Source organism: Scyliorhinus torazame, chromosome 6, assembly GCF_047496885.1.
Source record: "Scyliorhinus torazame isolate Kashiwa2021f chromosome 6, sScyTor2.1, whole genome shotgun sequence".
NCBI lineage: Eukaryota > Metazoa > Chordata > Chondrichthyes > Carcharhiniformes > Scyliorhinidae > Scyliorhinus > Scyliorhinus torazame.
In genome coordinates, this window is record NC_092712.1 from 101,438,274 (window position 1) to 101,456,480 (window position 18,207).

At 51.0% G+C, this 18,207-nt stretch overlaps 1 protein-coding gene across 1 annotated transcript in view; it reads right to left on the reverse strand.

Annotated features, from left to right (window-relative positions):
* The window catches only part of mrc1a (mannose receptor, C type 1a), a 245,320-nt gene that overhangs the window by 120,911 nt on the left and 106,202 nt on the right, over positions 1-18,207 (reverse strand). The window contains exons 12-13 of the mRNA XM_072508574.1: positions 17,549-17,748; positions 8,150-8,277 (exon numbers count right to left, since the gene is read on the reverse strand). Of these exons, the coding sequence (XP_072364675.1) occupies positions 8,150-8,277; positions 17,549-17,748 (328 nt within the window). The remainder of the gene's footprint in view (positions 1-8,149; positions 8,278-17,548; positions 17,749-18,207) is intronic.

Below are 18,207 nucleotides of genomic sequence, written 5' to 3' on the forward strand. Positions count from 1 at the left end.
TTCAAATGAAGTTACTATGAAAAGCCCCTCGTCACTGGATGAACAAGTTAACTGTATCATTTACCCCCAAAAAATCATGAGATAATTTTCAGGGTCATCCTCATCAAGGATGTGGTGGCAAATTTAGAGAGATCAGGGGCGAAATTCTCCCCCAACGGCGCGATGTCCGCGACTGGCGCCAAAAACGGCGCCAATCAGACGGGCATCGCGCCGGCCCAAAGGTGCGGAATTCTCCGCATCTTTGGGGGCCGAGCCCCAACATTGAGGGGCTAGGCCGACGCCGGAGGGATTTCCGCCCCGCCAGCTGGCAGAAATGGCGTTTGTTGCCTCGCCAGCTGGCGCGGAAATGCGGCACATGTGCGGGACGTCAGCGGCCGCTGAAAGTTTCCCGCGCATGCGCAGTGGGGGGAGTCTTGTCCACCTCTGCCATGGTGGAGGCCGTGGCGTAGGCGGAAGGGAAAGAGTGCCCCCACGGCACAGGCCCGCCCGCGGATCGGTGGGCCCCGATTGCGGGCCAGGCCACCGTGGGGGCACCCCCCAGGATCAGATCGCCCCGCGCCCCCCCCAGGACCCCGGAGCCCGCCCACGCCGCCTGGTCCCGCCGGTAAATACCAGGTTTGATTTACGCCGGCGGGACAGGCAATTTCTGGGCGGGACTTCGACCCATCCGGGCCCGAGAATTGAACGGGGGGTCCCGCCAACCGGCGCGGCCCGATTCCCCGCCCAATCTCCGGTACCGGAGACTTCGGCGGGGGCGGGGGCTGGATTCACGGCGGCCAACGGCCATTCTCCGACCCGGCGGGGGGTCGGAGAATGACACCCAGAGTTCGAAAAAACATGTTGGCCACATCATTTCTAAATCTACATTGTTCTTATGTATTTATCATTTATGTTCCAAAAAGTCAGTAAAACTGCTTTTTAAGTGCAAACTATTAGGGCCCCCACTGCCACCAACCTCTTTCTCACCGCTCCATCCAACATCCTTCCTCACCCTAACCCCCTCACCTTCCCTAACCCCTATCTCTCCACTTATCTTGTGCAATCTAAAATGAACCAAAAGATTTTGCGTCAACCAACCAAAATCTTCTTTAATTTTAAAATTATTTTATTCAATCCTCTCCGGCTTCTCTGCCTCTGCTGAACCCATTTTAAATCTTCTTTCTGATTCAAATGTCATTTTTAACAAAAGATAATCCAGAAAAGGGTCATGTTGAGCTCCAGCACAACCGTTCCTGCTCTCAAAGAACAAAGAACAAAGAACAAAGAAATGTACAGCACAGGAACAGGCCCTTCGGCCCTCCAAGCCCGTGCCGACCATACTGCCCGACTAAACTACAATCTTCTACACTTCCTGGGTCCGTATCCTTCTATTCCCATCCTATTCATATATTTGTCAAGATGCCCCTTAAATGTCCCTATCGTCCCTGCCTCCACTACCTCCTCCGGTAGTGAGTTCCAGGCACCCACTACCCTCTGCGTAAAAAACTTGCCTCGTACATCTACTCTAAACTTTGCCCCTCTCACCTTAAACCTATGCCCCCTAGTAATTGACCCCTCTACCCTGGGGAAAAGCCTCTGACTATCCACTCTGTCTATGCCCCTCATAATTTTGTATACCTCTATCAGGTCGCCCCTCAACCTCCTTCGTTCCAGTGAGAACAAACCGAGTTTATTCAATCGCTCCTCATAGCTTATGCCCTCCATACCAGGCAACATTCTGGTAAATCTCTTCTGCACCCTCTCTAAAGCCTCCACATCCTTCTGGTAGTGTGGCGACCAGAATTGAACACTATACTCCAAGTGTGGCCTAACTAAGGTTCTATACAGCTGCAACATGACTTGCCAATTCTTATACTCAATGCCCCGGCCAATGAAGGCAAGCATGCCGTATGCCTTCTTGACTACCTTCTCCACCTGTGTAGCCCCTTTCAGTGATCTGTGGACCTGTACTCCTAGATCTCTTTGACTTTCAATACTCTTGAGGGTTCTACCATTCACTGTATATTCCCTACCTGCATTAGCCCTTCCAAAATGCATTACCTCACATTTGTCCAGGTTAAACTCCATCTGCCATCTCTCCGCCCAAGTCTCCAGACAATCTAAATCCTGCTGTATCCTCAGACAGTCCTCATCGCTATCCGCAATTCCACCAACCTTTGTGTCGTCTGCAAACTTACTAATCAGACCAGTTACATTTTCCTCCAAATCATTTATATATACTACAAAGAGCAAAGGTCCCAGCACTGATCCCTGTGGAACACCACTGGTCACAGCCCTCCAATTAGAAAAGCATCCCTCCATTGCTACCCTCTGCCTTCTATGGCCTAGCCAGTTCTGTATCCACCTTGCCAGTTCACCCCTGATCCCGTGTGACTTCACCTTTTGTACTAGTCTACCATGAGGGACCTTGTCAAAGGCCTTACTGAAGTCCATATAGACAACATCTACTGCCCTACCTGCATCAATCATCTTAGTGACCTCCTCGAAAAACTCTATCAAGTTAGTGAGACACGACCTCCCCTTCACAAAACCGTGCTGCCTCTCACTAATGCATCCATTTGCTTCCAAATGGGAGTAGATCCTGTCTCGAAGAATTCTCTCCAGTAATTTCCCTACCACTGAAGTAAGGCTCACCGGCCTGTAGTTCCCGGGATTATCCCTGCCACCCTTCTTAAACAGAGGAACAACATTGGCTATTCTCCAGTCCTCCGGGACATCCCCTGAAGACAGCGAGGATCCAAAGATTTCTGTCAAGGCCTCAGCAATTTCCTCTCCAGCCTCCTTCAGTATTCTGGGGTAGATCCCATCCGGCCCTGGGGACTTATCTACCTTAATATTTTTTAAGACACCCAACACCTCGTCTTTTTGGATCACAATGTGACCCAGGCTATCTACACCCCCTTCTCCAGACTCAACATCTACCAATTTCTTCTCTTTGGTGAATACTGATGCAAAGTATTCATTTAGTACCTCGCCCATTTCCTCTGGCTCCACACATAGATTCCCTTGCCTATCCTTCAGTGGGCCAACCCTTTCCCTGGCTACCCTCTTGCTTTTTATGTAAGTGTAAAAAGCCTTGGGATTTTCCTTAACCCTATTTGCCAATGACTTTTCATGACCCCTTCTAGCCCTCCTGACTCCTTGCTTAAGTTCCTTCCTACTTTCCTTATATGCCACACAGGCTTCGTCTGTTCCCAGCCTTTTAGCCCTGACAAATGCCTCCTTTTTCTTTTTGACGAGGCCTACAATATCACTCGTCATCCAAGGTTCCCGAAAATTGCCGTATTTATTTTTCTTCCTCACAGGAACATGCCTGTCCTGTATTCCTTTCAACTGACACTTGAAAGCCTCCCACATGTCAGATGTTGATTTGCCCTCAAACATCCGCCCCCAATCTATGTTCTTCAGTTCCCGCCTAATATTGTTATAATTAGCCTTCCCCCAATTTAGCACATTCATCCTCGGACCACTCTTATCCTTGTCCACCAGTACTTTAAAACTTACTGAATTGTGGTCACTGTTACCGAAATGCTCCCCTACTGAAACATCTACCACCTGGCCGGGCTCATTCCCCAATACCAGGTCCAGTACCGCCCCTTCCCTAGTTGGACTGTTTACATATTGTTTTAAGAAGCCCTCCTGGATGCTCCTTACAAACTCTGCCCCGTCTAAGCCCCTGGCACTAAGTGAGTCCCAGTCAATATTGGGGAAGTTGAAGTCTCCCATCACCACAACCCTGTTGTTTTTACTCTTTTCCAAAATCTGTCTACCTATCTGCTCCTCTATCTCCCGCTGGCTGTTGGGAGGCCTGTAGTATACCCCCAACATTGTGACTGCACCCTTCTTATTCCTGATCTCTACCCATATAGCCTCACTGCCCTCTGAGGTGTCCTCTCGCTGTATAGCTGTGATACTCTCCTGAACAAGTAGCGCAACTCCGCCTCCCCTTTTACATCCCCCTCTATCCCGCCTGAAACATCTAAATCCTGGAACGTTTAGCTGCCAATCCTGCCCTTCCCTCAACCAGGTCTCTGTAATGGCAACAACATCATAGTTCCAAGTAGTAATCCAAGCTCTAAGTTCATCTGCCTTACCCGTAATGCTCCTTGCATTAAAACATATGCACTTCAGGCCACCAGACCCGCTGTGTTCAGCAACTTCTCCCCGTCTGCACTGCCTCAGAGCCACACTGTCCCTATTCCCTAGTTCTCCCTCAATGCTCTCACCTTCTGACCTATTGCTCCCGTGCCCACCCCCCTGCCATACTAGTTTAAACCCTCCCGTGTGACACTAGCAAACTCATTAGAGCAGAGAAGGTTAAGGGGTGGACCTGATCGAGGTGTACAAAATAATGATATAGCCAGGGTGAATAGGAACTTTTCCCCTTAGTAGAGGGTCAATAATCAAGGGCGTAGATTTAAGGTAAGCAGCAGGAGATTTAGAGGGAATTTGAATTTTCAACCCAATATTGAACTCACTGCCTGAAAGGGTGGTAAAGGTGGGAACCCTCTCACATTTAAGAAATATTTGGTTGAGCACCTAGAATGCCACAGCAAGTGATGGAAAATGGGATTCGATAGAGAGATGCTTGATGGACGGTGCAGACACGTTGGGCCAAAGAGGTTTTTACTGTGCTATAAAACCTTGTCTCTATGACTATAACCAAATAATATTGGCCTGCATCTAGTGTGACAATGAGGGGAGTGGTGGGTGGGGAGGTGTATGGTTAATGGAATTTCAGAGGGGAAACCTGGAACAGTCCCTGTCTGCGTTTTTAAAATGTATTAATGGGATCTGAGCATCATTGGTAAGGACAGCATTTATTACTCATTCCTAATTGCCCTTGAGAAGGTGGTTGCGAGCTGCCTTCTGGCCAAGCTGGAGTCCATGTGGCGCAGGTACACCCACACTGCTGTTCGCGAAGAAGTGCCAGGCTTTTGCCCCACCAACCGTGAAGGAATAGCGATAACGTTCTGAGTCAGCATGGTGTGTGGTTTGGAGAGGATGTTGCAGGCGGTGGTTTTCTCCTGCATCTGCGACCCTTGTGCTGGAGGACACGTGTTTGGAAGGTGCTTTGGTGAGTAACTGTAGTGCAACTTGTAAAATACCACTGTGCATCTTTGGAGAAAGGAGTGACTTTTTAAGATGGTGGATGGGGTGCCGATGAAGTGGATTTTTTTTCCTGGATGATATCAAGCTTCTTGAGTGTTGGACTGCACTCATCAAAGCAGGGGGAGAGTATTCCATCACACCCCTGACTTCTGGCTTATAGATGGTGGACAGGCTTTAGGGAGTCAGGCACTGAATTACTTACCGCAGAATCCCCAGCCTCTGACCTGCTCTTGTAGCCATAGTATTTATTGGCTGGACCAGTTCAGTTTATGGTCAATGGTAATACCCAGGATGTTGATGGTGGGAGATTAAGTGATGGTAATGCAATTGAATGTCAAGGGAGAATTGTTAGATCTTCCCTTGTTGGAGATGGGTTTGGCCTGGCACTGCGTGGCATGAATATTATTTGTCACTTATCTTTCTGTGCCTGAATGTTGTCCAGGTATTGCTGACGCAGGCACAGACTGCCTTAGTGTCTGAGGAGTTGCAGATGGTATTGAACACTGTGCAATCATCAGTGAACATTCCTATTTCTCACCTTATTTTGAGTGAAGGTAATTTATGAAGCAGTTGAAGATGGGGCTTTCGCTAATGCTGTTAGGGAGTATATAAACTAGTGTGGCAGGGGGATGGTATCCCAGGAGTAGGATCTGATAGGTCAGATTCAGATCAGGAAAATGGAGGTCGAACATTACCTAGTGATGTAGAAGATGTAGTGATAGACTTGGAATTACAGGATAAGCAAGTTCAAAAAAGGTCCAGCAAGGGAAATTGATGGGATAAATTGTTTATACTTCAATGCAAGGAGTATTACAAACAAGGTAGATGGGTGAAGGGCATAGGTAGACACATGACAGCAGAATGTCATTGTTAAAACGGAAACCTGGCTAAAGAAGGGGCAAAATTGGCAGCTCAATATCCCTGGTTATAGAGTCTTCAGACATGATAGAGTGGGAGATTAAAAATGTCAAGGGGCAGCACGAATGGTTAAAAATCAATTCCAGTTTTGAGAAGGGATGGTATATTAAACGGGTCAACAAACAAGGCTTTGTGAAGTGAGCTTAGAAATAAAAAAGGGCACTCACACTACTGGGAGTATACTACAGACACCCAAATAGTGAAAAGGAGATAGAAGAACAAATATGTAGGCACATTTCTGCCTGTAAGAACAAGGGGAGGGATTGTCCCCTGTCGGGACTGTCCGTTGTGCCGGTAGCCCGGGCGTTTCCCAACCCGTGGGGCTGCCCACAATGGGAAACCCCATTGGCCAGCTGGCAAGATGGAGATTTCTGGTGCGGCGGGACGGAGAATCCCGCCCAAGATGTTTTACCAATATAGTAATGGTAAACGGTTCGTAAGGGAAAAAGTAGGACCTATCAGAGATGAAGAAGGGAACTTGTGTGTAGATGCAGAGGCTGTGGGAAGGAATTTAAATGAATATTTTGTCCCCATGTTTACAAAGGAAAAGGATGATGTAGTTATAGTAATCCAAGCGGAACATTGTGATATTGGACTGAATAATCATAAAGAGAGAGGACGTACACGAAGTATCAGATTCCTTGAAAGTTGATAAGTCGCCAGGGCCAGGTGGATTGTTTCTAAGGCTGTGGAAGTAGATCAGGGAACAGATTCTCTGAGGATGATTTTCCAATCCTCACAAGGTACAGGAGAGGTACCGGTGAACTGGAGAAATGCAAATGTCATTCCATTGTTTAAAAAGGGATCGAAGGAAATTCCAAACAATTATAGGCCAGTTAGTCTCACATCAGTGGTCAGCAAATTAGTTAGCACAGACGTTAGCACGGTTGTTTCACAACACCAGGGTCCCAGGTTCTATTCTCGGCTTGGGTCACTGCCTTTTCAGATTCTACACGTTCTCCCCGTGTCTGCGTGGGTTTCCTCTGGGTGTTCTGGTTTCCTCCCACAAGTCCCGAAAGACGTGCTTTTACGTAATTCGGACATTCTGAATTCTCCCTCAGTGTACCCGAACAGGCGCTGGAGTGTGGCGATTAGAGGATTTTCACAGTAACTTCATTGCACTGTTCATGTAAGCCTATTTGTGACATTGGTACAGGTATCAAATATAAAAGTACGGACATGATGTTGGAACTGTATAAAACACTGGTGAGGCCACAACTGGAGTACTGTGAGAAGTGGGAGTTTGGAATTCGCTGCCCAAGTTGGTGGTGGATGCAGAGACCCTAACTCTTTTTAAAAGTACCTGGATCAGTACCGTAAGTGCTGAAGGCTACAGGACTATGGACCGAGTGCAGGAAGGTGGGCGGTAACCTGAGTGTTCTTGGACTGGCAGGGACAGGATCGGTCAAATGGCCTCCTGTGCTGTAAATTTTCTATGGTTCTATATTTGGGCTGAGGGCACTATCATGAGGAACTCCTGCAGAGATGTCCTGTAGCAGAGATTGTCAAACTCCAACAACCATCTTTCTTTCTCTTGATATGACTCCAATCAATGGAATTATTTCCCTTAACTATCTTTCATGATTGGAGACTTAACGACACAACATGCTTTTAGGTACTTGACACCCTGATTAACAGAATTGCTTGCTACTTGGGAAGGGAACACTTCAGGGCAAGCTATAGAACCAGTTACTTCCAATCCTTGACCCCTGGAGACCTTTGTGTTGGGGCTTTTGTCGCAATGGTAATGGGCACTTCTACACCTCCTGACCCACAAGCACTGCTGTAAGGCAATTACCATCTTCTTGACGAGGTTCTCACCTCTCCTGAGCTGTTAGATTTCCAGAGGCCAGGGAAACCCGATTGACCTTTGTTACACATGAAAAGCAAGTTAAATCAGAGGCCAACAACCTCATTAACAAAGTTAAAATGCCAATCAACCTGTTTCCTGTGAGCCAACAGGCTGAAGCCAACTTCGCAATGTGCTCGGAATTCCCCCAACTGCATCTAATCCCACATGTTCATCCATGTTAGAATTCCTCCTATTGTAACTAATATTGTATTGGTCCGAGTTGCTGTGGTATTATGTGGGGGTGAACGAGTGACATTAAATACTTACACTAGTTTATTCCAGAGAAATCTTTCTTCAGAATGATCATGGATGCTGGCAAGATCTCCACCCACAGCTCGACAATAATCACGTGCTTCAGACCACGATTTCTTAGTATCCTTAGATTTTACAAAAGTCTAGATGGGAAAGAGTATCTGTTATTAATCTTCAAATACCTTTGGACAAAGCATAAGAAAATGTATGAACCTAGCTGGCAGGTTGCTCCACCAGCTGAGTCAAATTTAGCTTGTGCAACTGCTCCCAACCCCACTTCACTTGGATGCCCACTACCTTAAACAGCAACTCCCTTAACCTCCTCTCCTGCCCTGTAGTCTCAATCGGGAACACCTCGCTCTTTCCCATGTTCAACTTCTACCCAGAGAATCGGCCAAAGTCCCCCAAAATCCCCATAATGTCCCCAATGCCACCCAGTGGGTCCAAAATATACTACAACAGATTGTCCACGTACAGCAAAATCCTGTGCTCGACGCCCCTCTGCACAATTCCTTTCCAATTCCTGGAAGCTCTAAGCGCTATAGCCAATGGCTCTATAGCCAAGGCAAATAGCAATGGGAGAGCGGGCACCCCTGCCTCATCCTGCGATGCAGCCCGAAATATCCCGAAGTCACCTGGTTCATCCTCACACTTGCGACCGGTGCCCTATGTAGCAACAAGCCCCTGCCTGAACCCGAACCGTCCCTGCGCCGCCTTCCCAGTCCACTCGGCGTCTATTGCCACTGTCACCTCCACCTCCTGCCCCTCCAGAGGCATCATAATTACACTGAGCAGTCTCCTCACATTCAGTGACGACAATTGTCTTCCTTTCACAAACTCCCCATTTGGTCCTCGCATATCACCTCCAGAACACAGTCCTCAATTTGCCAACACCTTCGCTAGCAACTTGGCATCTACATTCAATAGCGATATCGGACAGTATGTTCCACACTGCTCTGGATCCTTGTAAACCTCAAACACCCCATTAACCCCACCAGGTCCAACACCACCTGTCCCGTTCCGTCCTTTACTCTGTCCGTCTCCCTCGTTGCCTCCTGCTTTCTCAGCTGGTGGGACAGCATCCTACTCGTCTTCCCACCATACTCATATATTGTCCATCTGGAACTTCTGCCTCTCCTCAGCAGCCCCACCTACTGAGTGCCTCCTGTCCACCCTCAGAATCTTTTCCACAAGCCTTGCCACCTCTGCCCGTTCCGTCTTCTCCCTATGCCCCCAAATTGAGAATAAACTCCCCCCGTACCACTACCTTGAGTGCCTCCCACAGCGTGGTGCCGTGTCATTGAGCTCCACATACCCCCAGACGCCGGCCCTCACCTGCTCATCCACCTCCTCATCAGCCAACAACCCGACATCCAGCCTCCGCTGCGGGCGCTAGGCGCCCCCCCGGTCCACTTGCAAATCCACCCAGTGCGGCGTGTGGTAGGAGACACGATCGTTGACCACCCCCGCCAATAACACCCTGTCCACCACAAAAAAGTCAATCCAGGAATACACCCGGAGCACATGGGAAAAATATGAAAATTCCTTTCCCTTCGGCTTCCCAAACCTCCACTGGTCCACCCCCCTCCATACGCTTCATAAATCCCTTCAGCTCCTTCTCCACTGCTGACACCCTCCCCGACCCTAGGCTCGACCGGTTCAAATTTGGCTCTATGACCGTATTAAAATCCCCCCCCTGATCAACTGGTGCGAGCCCAGGTCAGGAATCCTCCCTAGAACACGTCACCTGAAATCTACAACATCCTAATTTGGGACATAAACGTTTATCAGGACCACCGACAACCCCTCCAGCTACCCACTCACTATCACGAACCTCCCCCCACCCCCACCACAATCTGCTCCCTACCTCGAATTCCACCTGCTTATTCACCAGCACTGCCAGCCCCCTCGTCTTCATGTCCAGTCCCGAGTGGAACACTCATCCTTTCCTCAACCTTGTCTGATCCCCTGGTGGTATTCTCCCCCCCCCCCCCACGCCAGGTGGCAGAATCGCCAGGGCGCCGCGCGGGTTGCGGCACGCCGCCCCGACACCCGCACCCGATTCTCCCACCCCCCCCCCCGAAACCAGCGGCACGAGAGTCGGCCGGGCCACTCGGAGAATCGCCGCAAACAGCGAGCGGTGATTCTCTGGCCCGAATGGGCCGAGCGGCCGGCGAAAAAAATGACAGTCCCGCCGGCGCTGTCCACACCTGGTTACTGCCGGCGGGAACTGTGCAGGGGGGGGGCGCTCCTACACTCCTCCGATGGGGTCTGGCCCGTGATCAGGGACCCACCGATTGGCGGGCCAGCCTCTCCCCCCCCGGGCCTTGTTCCTTCCGCAGCTGGCCCCTGAACACCGACCTCATGTTGGTGAGGGTCTGGCGCGCGTAAGAAGTTCCCCGCAATTGCGCAGGATGGCGTGGCCCAACTGCGTATGCGCAGGAATGAGCTGCCCCAACTGCGCATGCGCGGGTTGGAGCGGCGTGAACCACTCCAGTGCCGTGCTGGTCCCCTGTAGGGGCAAGAATAGGTTGTGCCCGACGGCGTTCACGACGGCGCGGCCACTTAGTCCCAGGAGCAGAGAATCCCGCCTCCTCTCTTCAGGTGTGTCTCTTGCAAAAAGGCCATGTCTGCCTTCAGACTCATCAGGTGACCAGCTGGTTGGGGGACTCTTCGCCTCCCTTCCCTGTTGATCAACCAGATCCTTTTTGGGTCAGCCCCCGGCCCGTGTCACGAGACCCTCCCGGCCCACCCTTCGATGACCACCATTGTCATCCCCTTTTCAGCTGCTCCTCAGCAACCACAACCTTGTCAGCACCCCTCCCCCCTTCCAAACAACAAAAAAAACCTCCGCTACACCTACCCCCTGGCAGTCTCCCACTGCACTCCTGTTAACTAGCCTACCCAGCTAGCATGGTGCCCCCTGATGCACGATCAATAACTCCCGAAGCGAGATTGTACGACAATTGAAGGCTTTATTGAACTAGATGTTTCCCCCAGCAGCGCAGGTACAGAATGCAGCAGCTAGGGAAACACAGACTCTTATACTCCGCCTTACTGGGCGGAACCAGCAGGCAGGCTTCACCAATAATCTTACAGTGTCAGGTACCTCCAACACCAATGATCTTACAGCATCAGGTACCTCCAACCTAGGTACCGTAATACCCCTATTACCGACTAGCACATTCACCCCATTAAAAAAAGGAGTCTGGCGTGGGTAGTGGCCTTGCGTTATACAGTGGTGGAGGTTATGGCGGTACCCGTCGGTGGTGTAGTGTTTTGCCTTTTTACATGTCACACAAATTATTTACAGGTAATTATTTACAGATACATTTCATAATGAAGCTATTAGTCGATCGGGGGCCCTGGTCGTCCTCTGTGATCGTCGCAGTCTCGGCGGTGATGCAGGTGCCGGCTCGGGCATCCGTGACTCCAGGAGCGTGGCGTCTTCAGCTTCATCACCGCTGGGTGGGACCAGTGGAAGGACCGATCCCCCTGGGAAGGGGGCAGCCGTGGTGTGCACTGGTGGGAGGGTGGATGGGGTTGGTGAGGGGGGTGTGGGTGGGGATCCAGCGGGCGCCAGGTCCCGGAGGGAGGCCGTATCCTGCCGGCCATCGGGGTACACCACATAGGCGTACTGAGGGTAAGCAGAAAGGAGGTGTATCCTCTCAACCAATGGGTCCGACTTGTGTGCCCGCACGTGTTTGCGGAGCAGAATTGGTCCAGCAGCTGCCAGCCAGGTTGGGAGCGAGGTCCCGGAGGAGGACTTCTTAAGGAAGACAGGGAGACGTTCATGAGGTGTTTCGTTGGTCGTGGTACACAGTAGTGATCGAATTGAGTGGAGTGCATCGGGAGGACCTCCTGCCAGCGGGATACTGGGAGATTCCTGGACCGTAGGGCCAGTAGGACGGTCTTCCAGACCGTTCCGTTCTCCTTCTCCACCTGCCCATTTCCCCGGGGGTTCTAACTGGTCGTCCTGCTTGAGGCAATGCCCTTGCTAAGCAGGAATTGATGCAGTTTGTCGCTCATGAAGGAGGACCCCCTATCGCTGTGGATGCAGGCGGGGAAACCGAACAGGGTAAAGATGCTGTGGAGGGCTTTAATGACGGTGACAGCGGTCATGTTGGGGCAGGGGATGGCGAATGGGAGTACTCGTCAATCACGTTCAGGACGTTGCCGTCGGTGGAGGGGAGGGGCCCTTTCAGTCCATACTGAGGCGTTCAAAGGGACGGGAAGCCTTCACCAGGTGCGCTTTCTCTGGCCGGTATAAATGCGGCTTGCACTCCGCACAGATTTGGCAGTTCCTGGTGACGGTCCTGACCTCCTCGATGGTGTAGGGCAGGTTGCGGGTTTTGATAAAATGGAAGAAACAAGTGACCCCCGGTTGGCAGAGGTCATCGTGAAGGGTCTGGAGTCGGTCCACTTGTGCGATGGCACATGTGCCACGGGATAGGGCATCAGGAGGCTCGTTTAGCTTCCTGGGACGATACAAGATCTCGTAGTTATAGGTGGAGAGCTCGATCCTCCACCGTAAGATCTTATCGCTCTTTATCTTGCCCCGCTGTGCATTATCGAACATGAAAGCTACCGACCATTGGTCAGTGAGGAGCGTGAATCTCCTGCCAGCCAGGTAATGCCTCCTATGCCGCACATCTTCTACTATGGCTTGGGTCTCCTTTTCAACGGAGGAATGACGGATTTCGGAGACATGGAGGGTGCGTGAGACAAACGCCACGGGCCTGCCCACTTGGTTGAGGGTGGCCGCCAGAGCTACATCGGATGCGTCGCTCTTGACTTGGAAGGGAAGGGACTCATCGATTGCGTGCATCGTGGCCTTTGTGATGTCCGCCTTTATGCGGCTGAAGGCCTGGCGGACCTCTGCCGCAAGGGGGAAAATCATGGATTGGAGTAGTGGGCGGGCCTTGTCCGCATAATTGGGGACCCACTGGGCATAATATGAAAAAAATCCCAGGCAGCATTTCAGGGCCTTGGAGCAGTGGGGGAGGAGAAGCTCCATGAGGGGGCGCATGCGTTCGGGGTTGGGACCTATGACTCCATCGTGCACTACGTAACCAAGAATGGCTAGACGATCGGTGCTGAATACGCATTTCTCCTTGTTATAGGTCAGGTTAAGGAGACTGGCTGTATGGAGAAATTTGCGGAGGTTGGTGTCGTGGTCCTGCTGGTCATGGCCGCAGATGATGACGTTGTTGAGGTACGGAAACATGACCCGCAAACCGTACCGGTCAACCATTCGGTCCATCTCCCGTTGGAAGACCGAGACCCCATTTGTGACACCGAAAGGAACCCTTAGGACGTGGTAGAGCCGCCCATCTGCTTCGAATGCAGTGTACTTGCGGTCGTCCGGGCGAATGGTGGTAGGCGGATTTGAGGTCCACCGTGGAAAAGACCATGTATTGTGCAATCTGATTGACCAAATCAGGTATGCGGGGGAGAGGGTACGCGTCGAGCTGTGTATACCTGTTGATGGTCTGACTATAATCGATGACCATCTGTGCTTCTCCCCGGTCTTTACAACCACTACTTGAGCTCTCCAGGGGCTGTTGCTAGCCTCGATAATACCTCCCTTCAGTAACCGCTGGACTTCCGACCTGATGAAGAGCCGGTCCTGGGCACTGTACCGTCTGCTCCTGGTGGCGAGGGGTTTGCAATAGGGGGTGAGGTTTGCAAACAGGGAAGGCGGGTCGACCTTGAGAGTCGCGAGACTGCAGACAGTGAGAGGGGGTATAGGGCCGCTGAATTTAAAGGTTAAGCTCTGGAGGTTACATTGGAAGTCCAATCCCAGGGGTGTGACAGCGTGGAGGTGAGGGAGGACGTAGAGTCGGAAATTGTTAAACTCTCTTCCCTGGACTGTGAGGTTAGCTATGCAGTACCCCTTGATCTCTACAGAGTGAGACCCGGAGGCCAGGGAGATTTTCTGGTTAACTGGGTGTATAGTGAGGGAGCAGCGCTTTACCGTATTGGAGTGTATAAAGCTCTCTGTGCTCCCGGAGTCGATCGGGCAGGATGTCTTGTGTCCGTTGATGAGTACAGTCGTCGTAGCGGTCAAAAGAGTTCGGGGCCGTGACTGGTCCAGAGTCACCGAGGCAAGTCGTGGCAGAAGCTGATGGATTTCCTCGGGCGGTGTGCGGTCATCCGAATCGGGGTCTTGCGACTCCAGTCAAGATGGCGGCACCCACGGGTCGCACATGGCCGGGGGTGGGCAAGATGGTGGCGCCCACGAATCGCACGTGGTCTCTGGGCGACAAGATGGCGGCGCCCGGGGTCCACACGTGGCCTGCGATGAGGGTAATGGCGGCGGCCCCGGTTCACCTCCGGAGACAGCGGCGACCGCCCGAGCCTGGCATACCGCCACAAAATGCCCCTTCATCCCACAGCCCTTGCAAGTTGCGGAGTGGACCAGGCAGCGTTGCCGGGGGTGTTTGGCTTGCCCGCAAAAATAACATCGGGGCCCCCCGGGGTTGCCTGGCAGCCGAGCGGCACAAGCTTGTGGTGGGTTGGGGGATGTGTCGGAATCGGCTGCGGGTGGGGTCCACACTGCCCATGGGGCTGCCGCGCGGTCGGGGATGTACGCTCGGGCATTGCGGGAGGCTACGTCTAAGGAGCTTGCGAGGGCCCATGCCTCCTTGAGATCTAGCATCTTTTCCAGCAGCCGCTGGCGGATCTGCGAGGACAGCATACCTGCAACGAAGGCGACCCGGATTAAAGGTTCGGTGTGGTCGTTGGCAGAAACTTGCGGACAGTCACAGTTCCCACCTAGTACCAGCAGTGCGCAGTAGAATTCGTCTAGCGATTCCCCCGGAATTTGTCGTCTGGTAGCTAGAAGATGTCAGGCGTAAACCTGATTTACTGGGCGAATGTAGTGTCCTTTCAACAGGGTTATCGCAGCCTCGAAACCGTCCACTCCTCGATGAGCGTGTAGGTTTCTGGGCTCACCCTTGTGTGGAGAACTTGCAGTTTCTGGTCCTCCGTGGGTGTAGTTGTGACCGTCCTGATGTATCCGTTGAAACACGCCAGCTAGTGTTTAAAGGTCGCCGCTGAGTTTGCCGCATGGGGGCTAAGTTGCAGACACTGCGGATTGATGCGGAGCTCCATGCTTCAAATCTAGTTCAATAAATTGATGCACGATCAATAACCCCCGAAGCGAGATTGTAGGACAATTGAAGGCTTTATTGAACTAGATGTTTCCCCCAGCAGCGCAGGTACAGAATGCAGCAGCTAGGGAAACACAGACTCTTATACTCCGCCTTACTGGGCGGAACCAGCAGGCAGGCTTCACCAATAATCTTACAGTATCAGGTACCTCCAACACCAATGATCTTACAGCATCAGGTACCTCCAACCTAGGTACCGTAATACCCATATTACTGACTACCACCCCCCCCCCCCCAATCATGCTCCTACATAAATCAGAAAAGTTGCACTCACCCTTGATAATCCGTCTGGAGAAACCTGTCCTCCAAACACCCTGCCAGCAAAACCAACAGAACATTTCAAGAGGAAAGGTTTCCTGAAAACAAATAAACCTCCTCACAAACTCCTCCAAAGTTCAATGTCCTCCTTCTCCTGCCAGTCCATTGTCCCTCATGAACTCCATCGCCTCCTCTGGCGTACCAAAATAATATTCTCCATTCTGAAAAGTCACCCAGAGGCGGGCCGGTACAGCACTCCAAACTTCTCCCCCTTCTTGAAGAGGGCAACCTTGACCCAGTTAAACCCGGCCCTCCTCTTTGCCAGTTCTGCTCCCAGGTCTTGATTTACCCGCAGCTCGTTCCCTTCCCAGGTGCACTTCCTGCCTCGCCCACCAAAAAATCTTCTCTTTATCCAGAAAGCGGTGCAATCACACCATTGCCCTTGACGGCTCCCCCGCCTGCGGCCTCCTCTTCAGCACCCTCTGCGCTCGGTTGACCTCCAGGAGCCGGTCAAAGGCTTCCTCCCCCATCAACTGTTCAACATTTTGGCCACATAGGTGCCAGCCTCCGCACCTTCAATGCGTTTGGGCATCCCCACAATACTCAAATTTTGCCTTCTGGGGCGGTTCTCCAGATCGTCCATCTTCTCCTTCAGCCTCTTCTGGGTCTCCCACATCACTTCCACCTCAGCCACCAACGAGGCGAACTGCTCCTCTTGCTCCCCCATCACCTCCCCATCATTCAGGACCGCCCGGCCCTGGACTCCAGCCTCTGTTCCACTCTCTCGATACCTGCTTTAACCGGTTCTACCACTTTGGCCAGGTCCTCCAAGGCCTCCTCCCTCTGCTGGCTGAACGTAGCATTCGAAAATTCCACCAACTGCTCCATTGACCACTGGGCCGGCAGGACAAGCCCGTTGCCCTCCATCAACCTTACCTGTGGCGCACCACAAAACTCTCCTGCACCAACAGCTCCTTTCTTCTTGTCGCACTCCTAGTTCGTGGATCCATCTACCAGCCACACTAGAGAAGTTACGCCTTCTCCGGGCGCTCCTACACCTCTTTCCATCAAAAACTTCGCTCTTCGGACGGGGAAAGGAGCGAAAAATATTATCTTGAGCGGTAGCTACCAAATGTGTGATCACTCACTCCATGGCTGCCGCCGGAGGGCCAGAGAAGATTTACGAGGATGTTGCCAGGACTGGAAAGTTTTAGCTACAACGAAAGGTTGGATAGTCTAGATTGTATTCTTTGGACCAGAGGAGGCGGAGGGGCGATTTAATTGGAATATAAAAAATTTTGAGGGACATTGATTGAGTGGATAGGAAGGATTTACTTTCCTTGGCAAGGGGATCAATAACCAGAGAATATTAATTGAAAGTATTTGGTGGAAGAATTAGAGAGGAGCAGAGGGGATATTTTCCTCCAGAAGGTGGTGAGGGGTCTGGAATTCAGTGTCTGTAAGGGTGATAAGGCAGATACCCCAATTACATTTGAGAAGTACTTGGATATGCACCTGGAGTGCCGTAACCTACAGACTAAGCTAGAAAGTGGGATAAGGTTGGATAACTCATTTGGCCAGCACAACACATGGGCCAAATTGAACCCGGATCCCTGGCGGTGTGAGACAGCAGTGCTAACCACTGTGCCACAGTGCCACCCCTGGCACCAGTCTGGAGTGGTTACTGCCGTCTTTTTGGTTAAGATGGCATTGAGATCCTAGTGATCTAATAGGATCCTGAGTTGCATAAGTGTAACAGCTGGGCATTTTACACAACAAAATAAAATCAGGGAATTGGTTTATGGGTGAAGTTGGTAATTCACCATTTTTATTGCTCACTCGCCCAATGGGAAGTGTCTGCTGGATGAGGAAGTCAAAATATCCCCCAAGTTGGCAATTGGCTGTTTTTAAAAAGATGGCGCACACAGTTATGAAATGCAAAACTGTAAAAGTACAGAATTTAAATGTTCAATGGTCTCACTTTGTAGCAGTATCGGGAATTTTCATATGTTTCCCAGCCTTCTGAACAGGTTGTGGCAATAGTTGTTGGTACAGTTGGAGGGGATGTTGCACCAGCCGCCCAGTGTTTACAGATATATTTTGCCTTGTTCGTACAGTCATAAATACCCCATAAACCAGCAGCAGTTCTGGTTGCAATGCCAACGCATCCAGCTTTTCTTCCTGTGAATGATAGTTTGAATATCAAAATTCTTTAGGGAACCAAATAGACTAACAGGTAAGAAACACCAACACTCTTCAAACAATTGAAACCATTGGATTTAACTTGAAAATGGGCAATAAATTAATTAACCATATTATTTTTATTCAGGTACAATATTATATATTGGGGTATGATAATTGACACCAAGTTGGGGATATTTCCTTCTTATAATGTGGAGAGAAGGGGACAAATTTTAACCCAGCGCACCCATTGAGAAACTAATGGGATCAGGTGAAGCATTGGTTTTACTCTTAACACCTAAGTTTACTCTCAATAACTTCAAAGGAGCCAGCCTAATATCGGGGGATATGTAAAACTGACGCGTCGCCCAATCTCATGAGTTTCCTTCCCAATATTGAACTTTGCCCCAAAGGGATCTCACCCACCGCTGCTGGTTTTCTACCAGCGGCAGGTTGGGT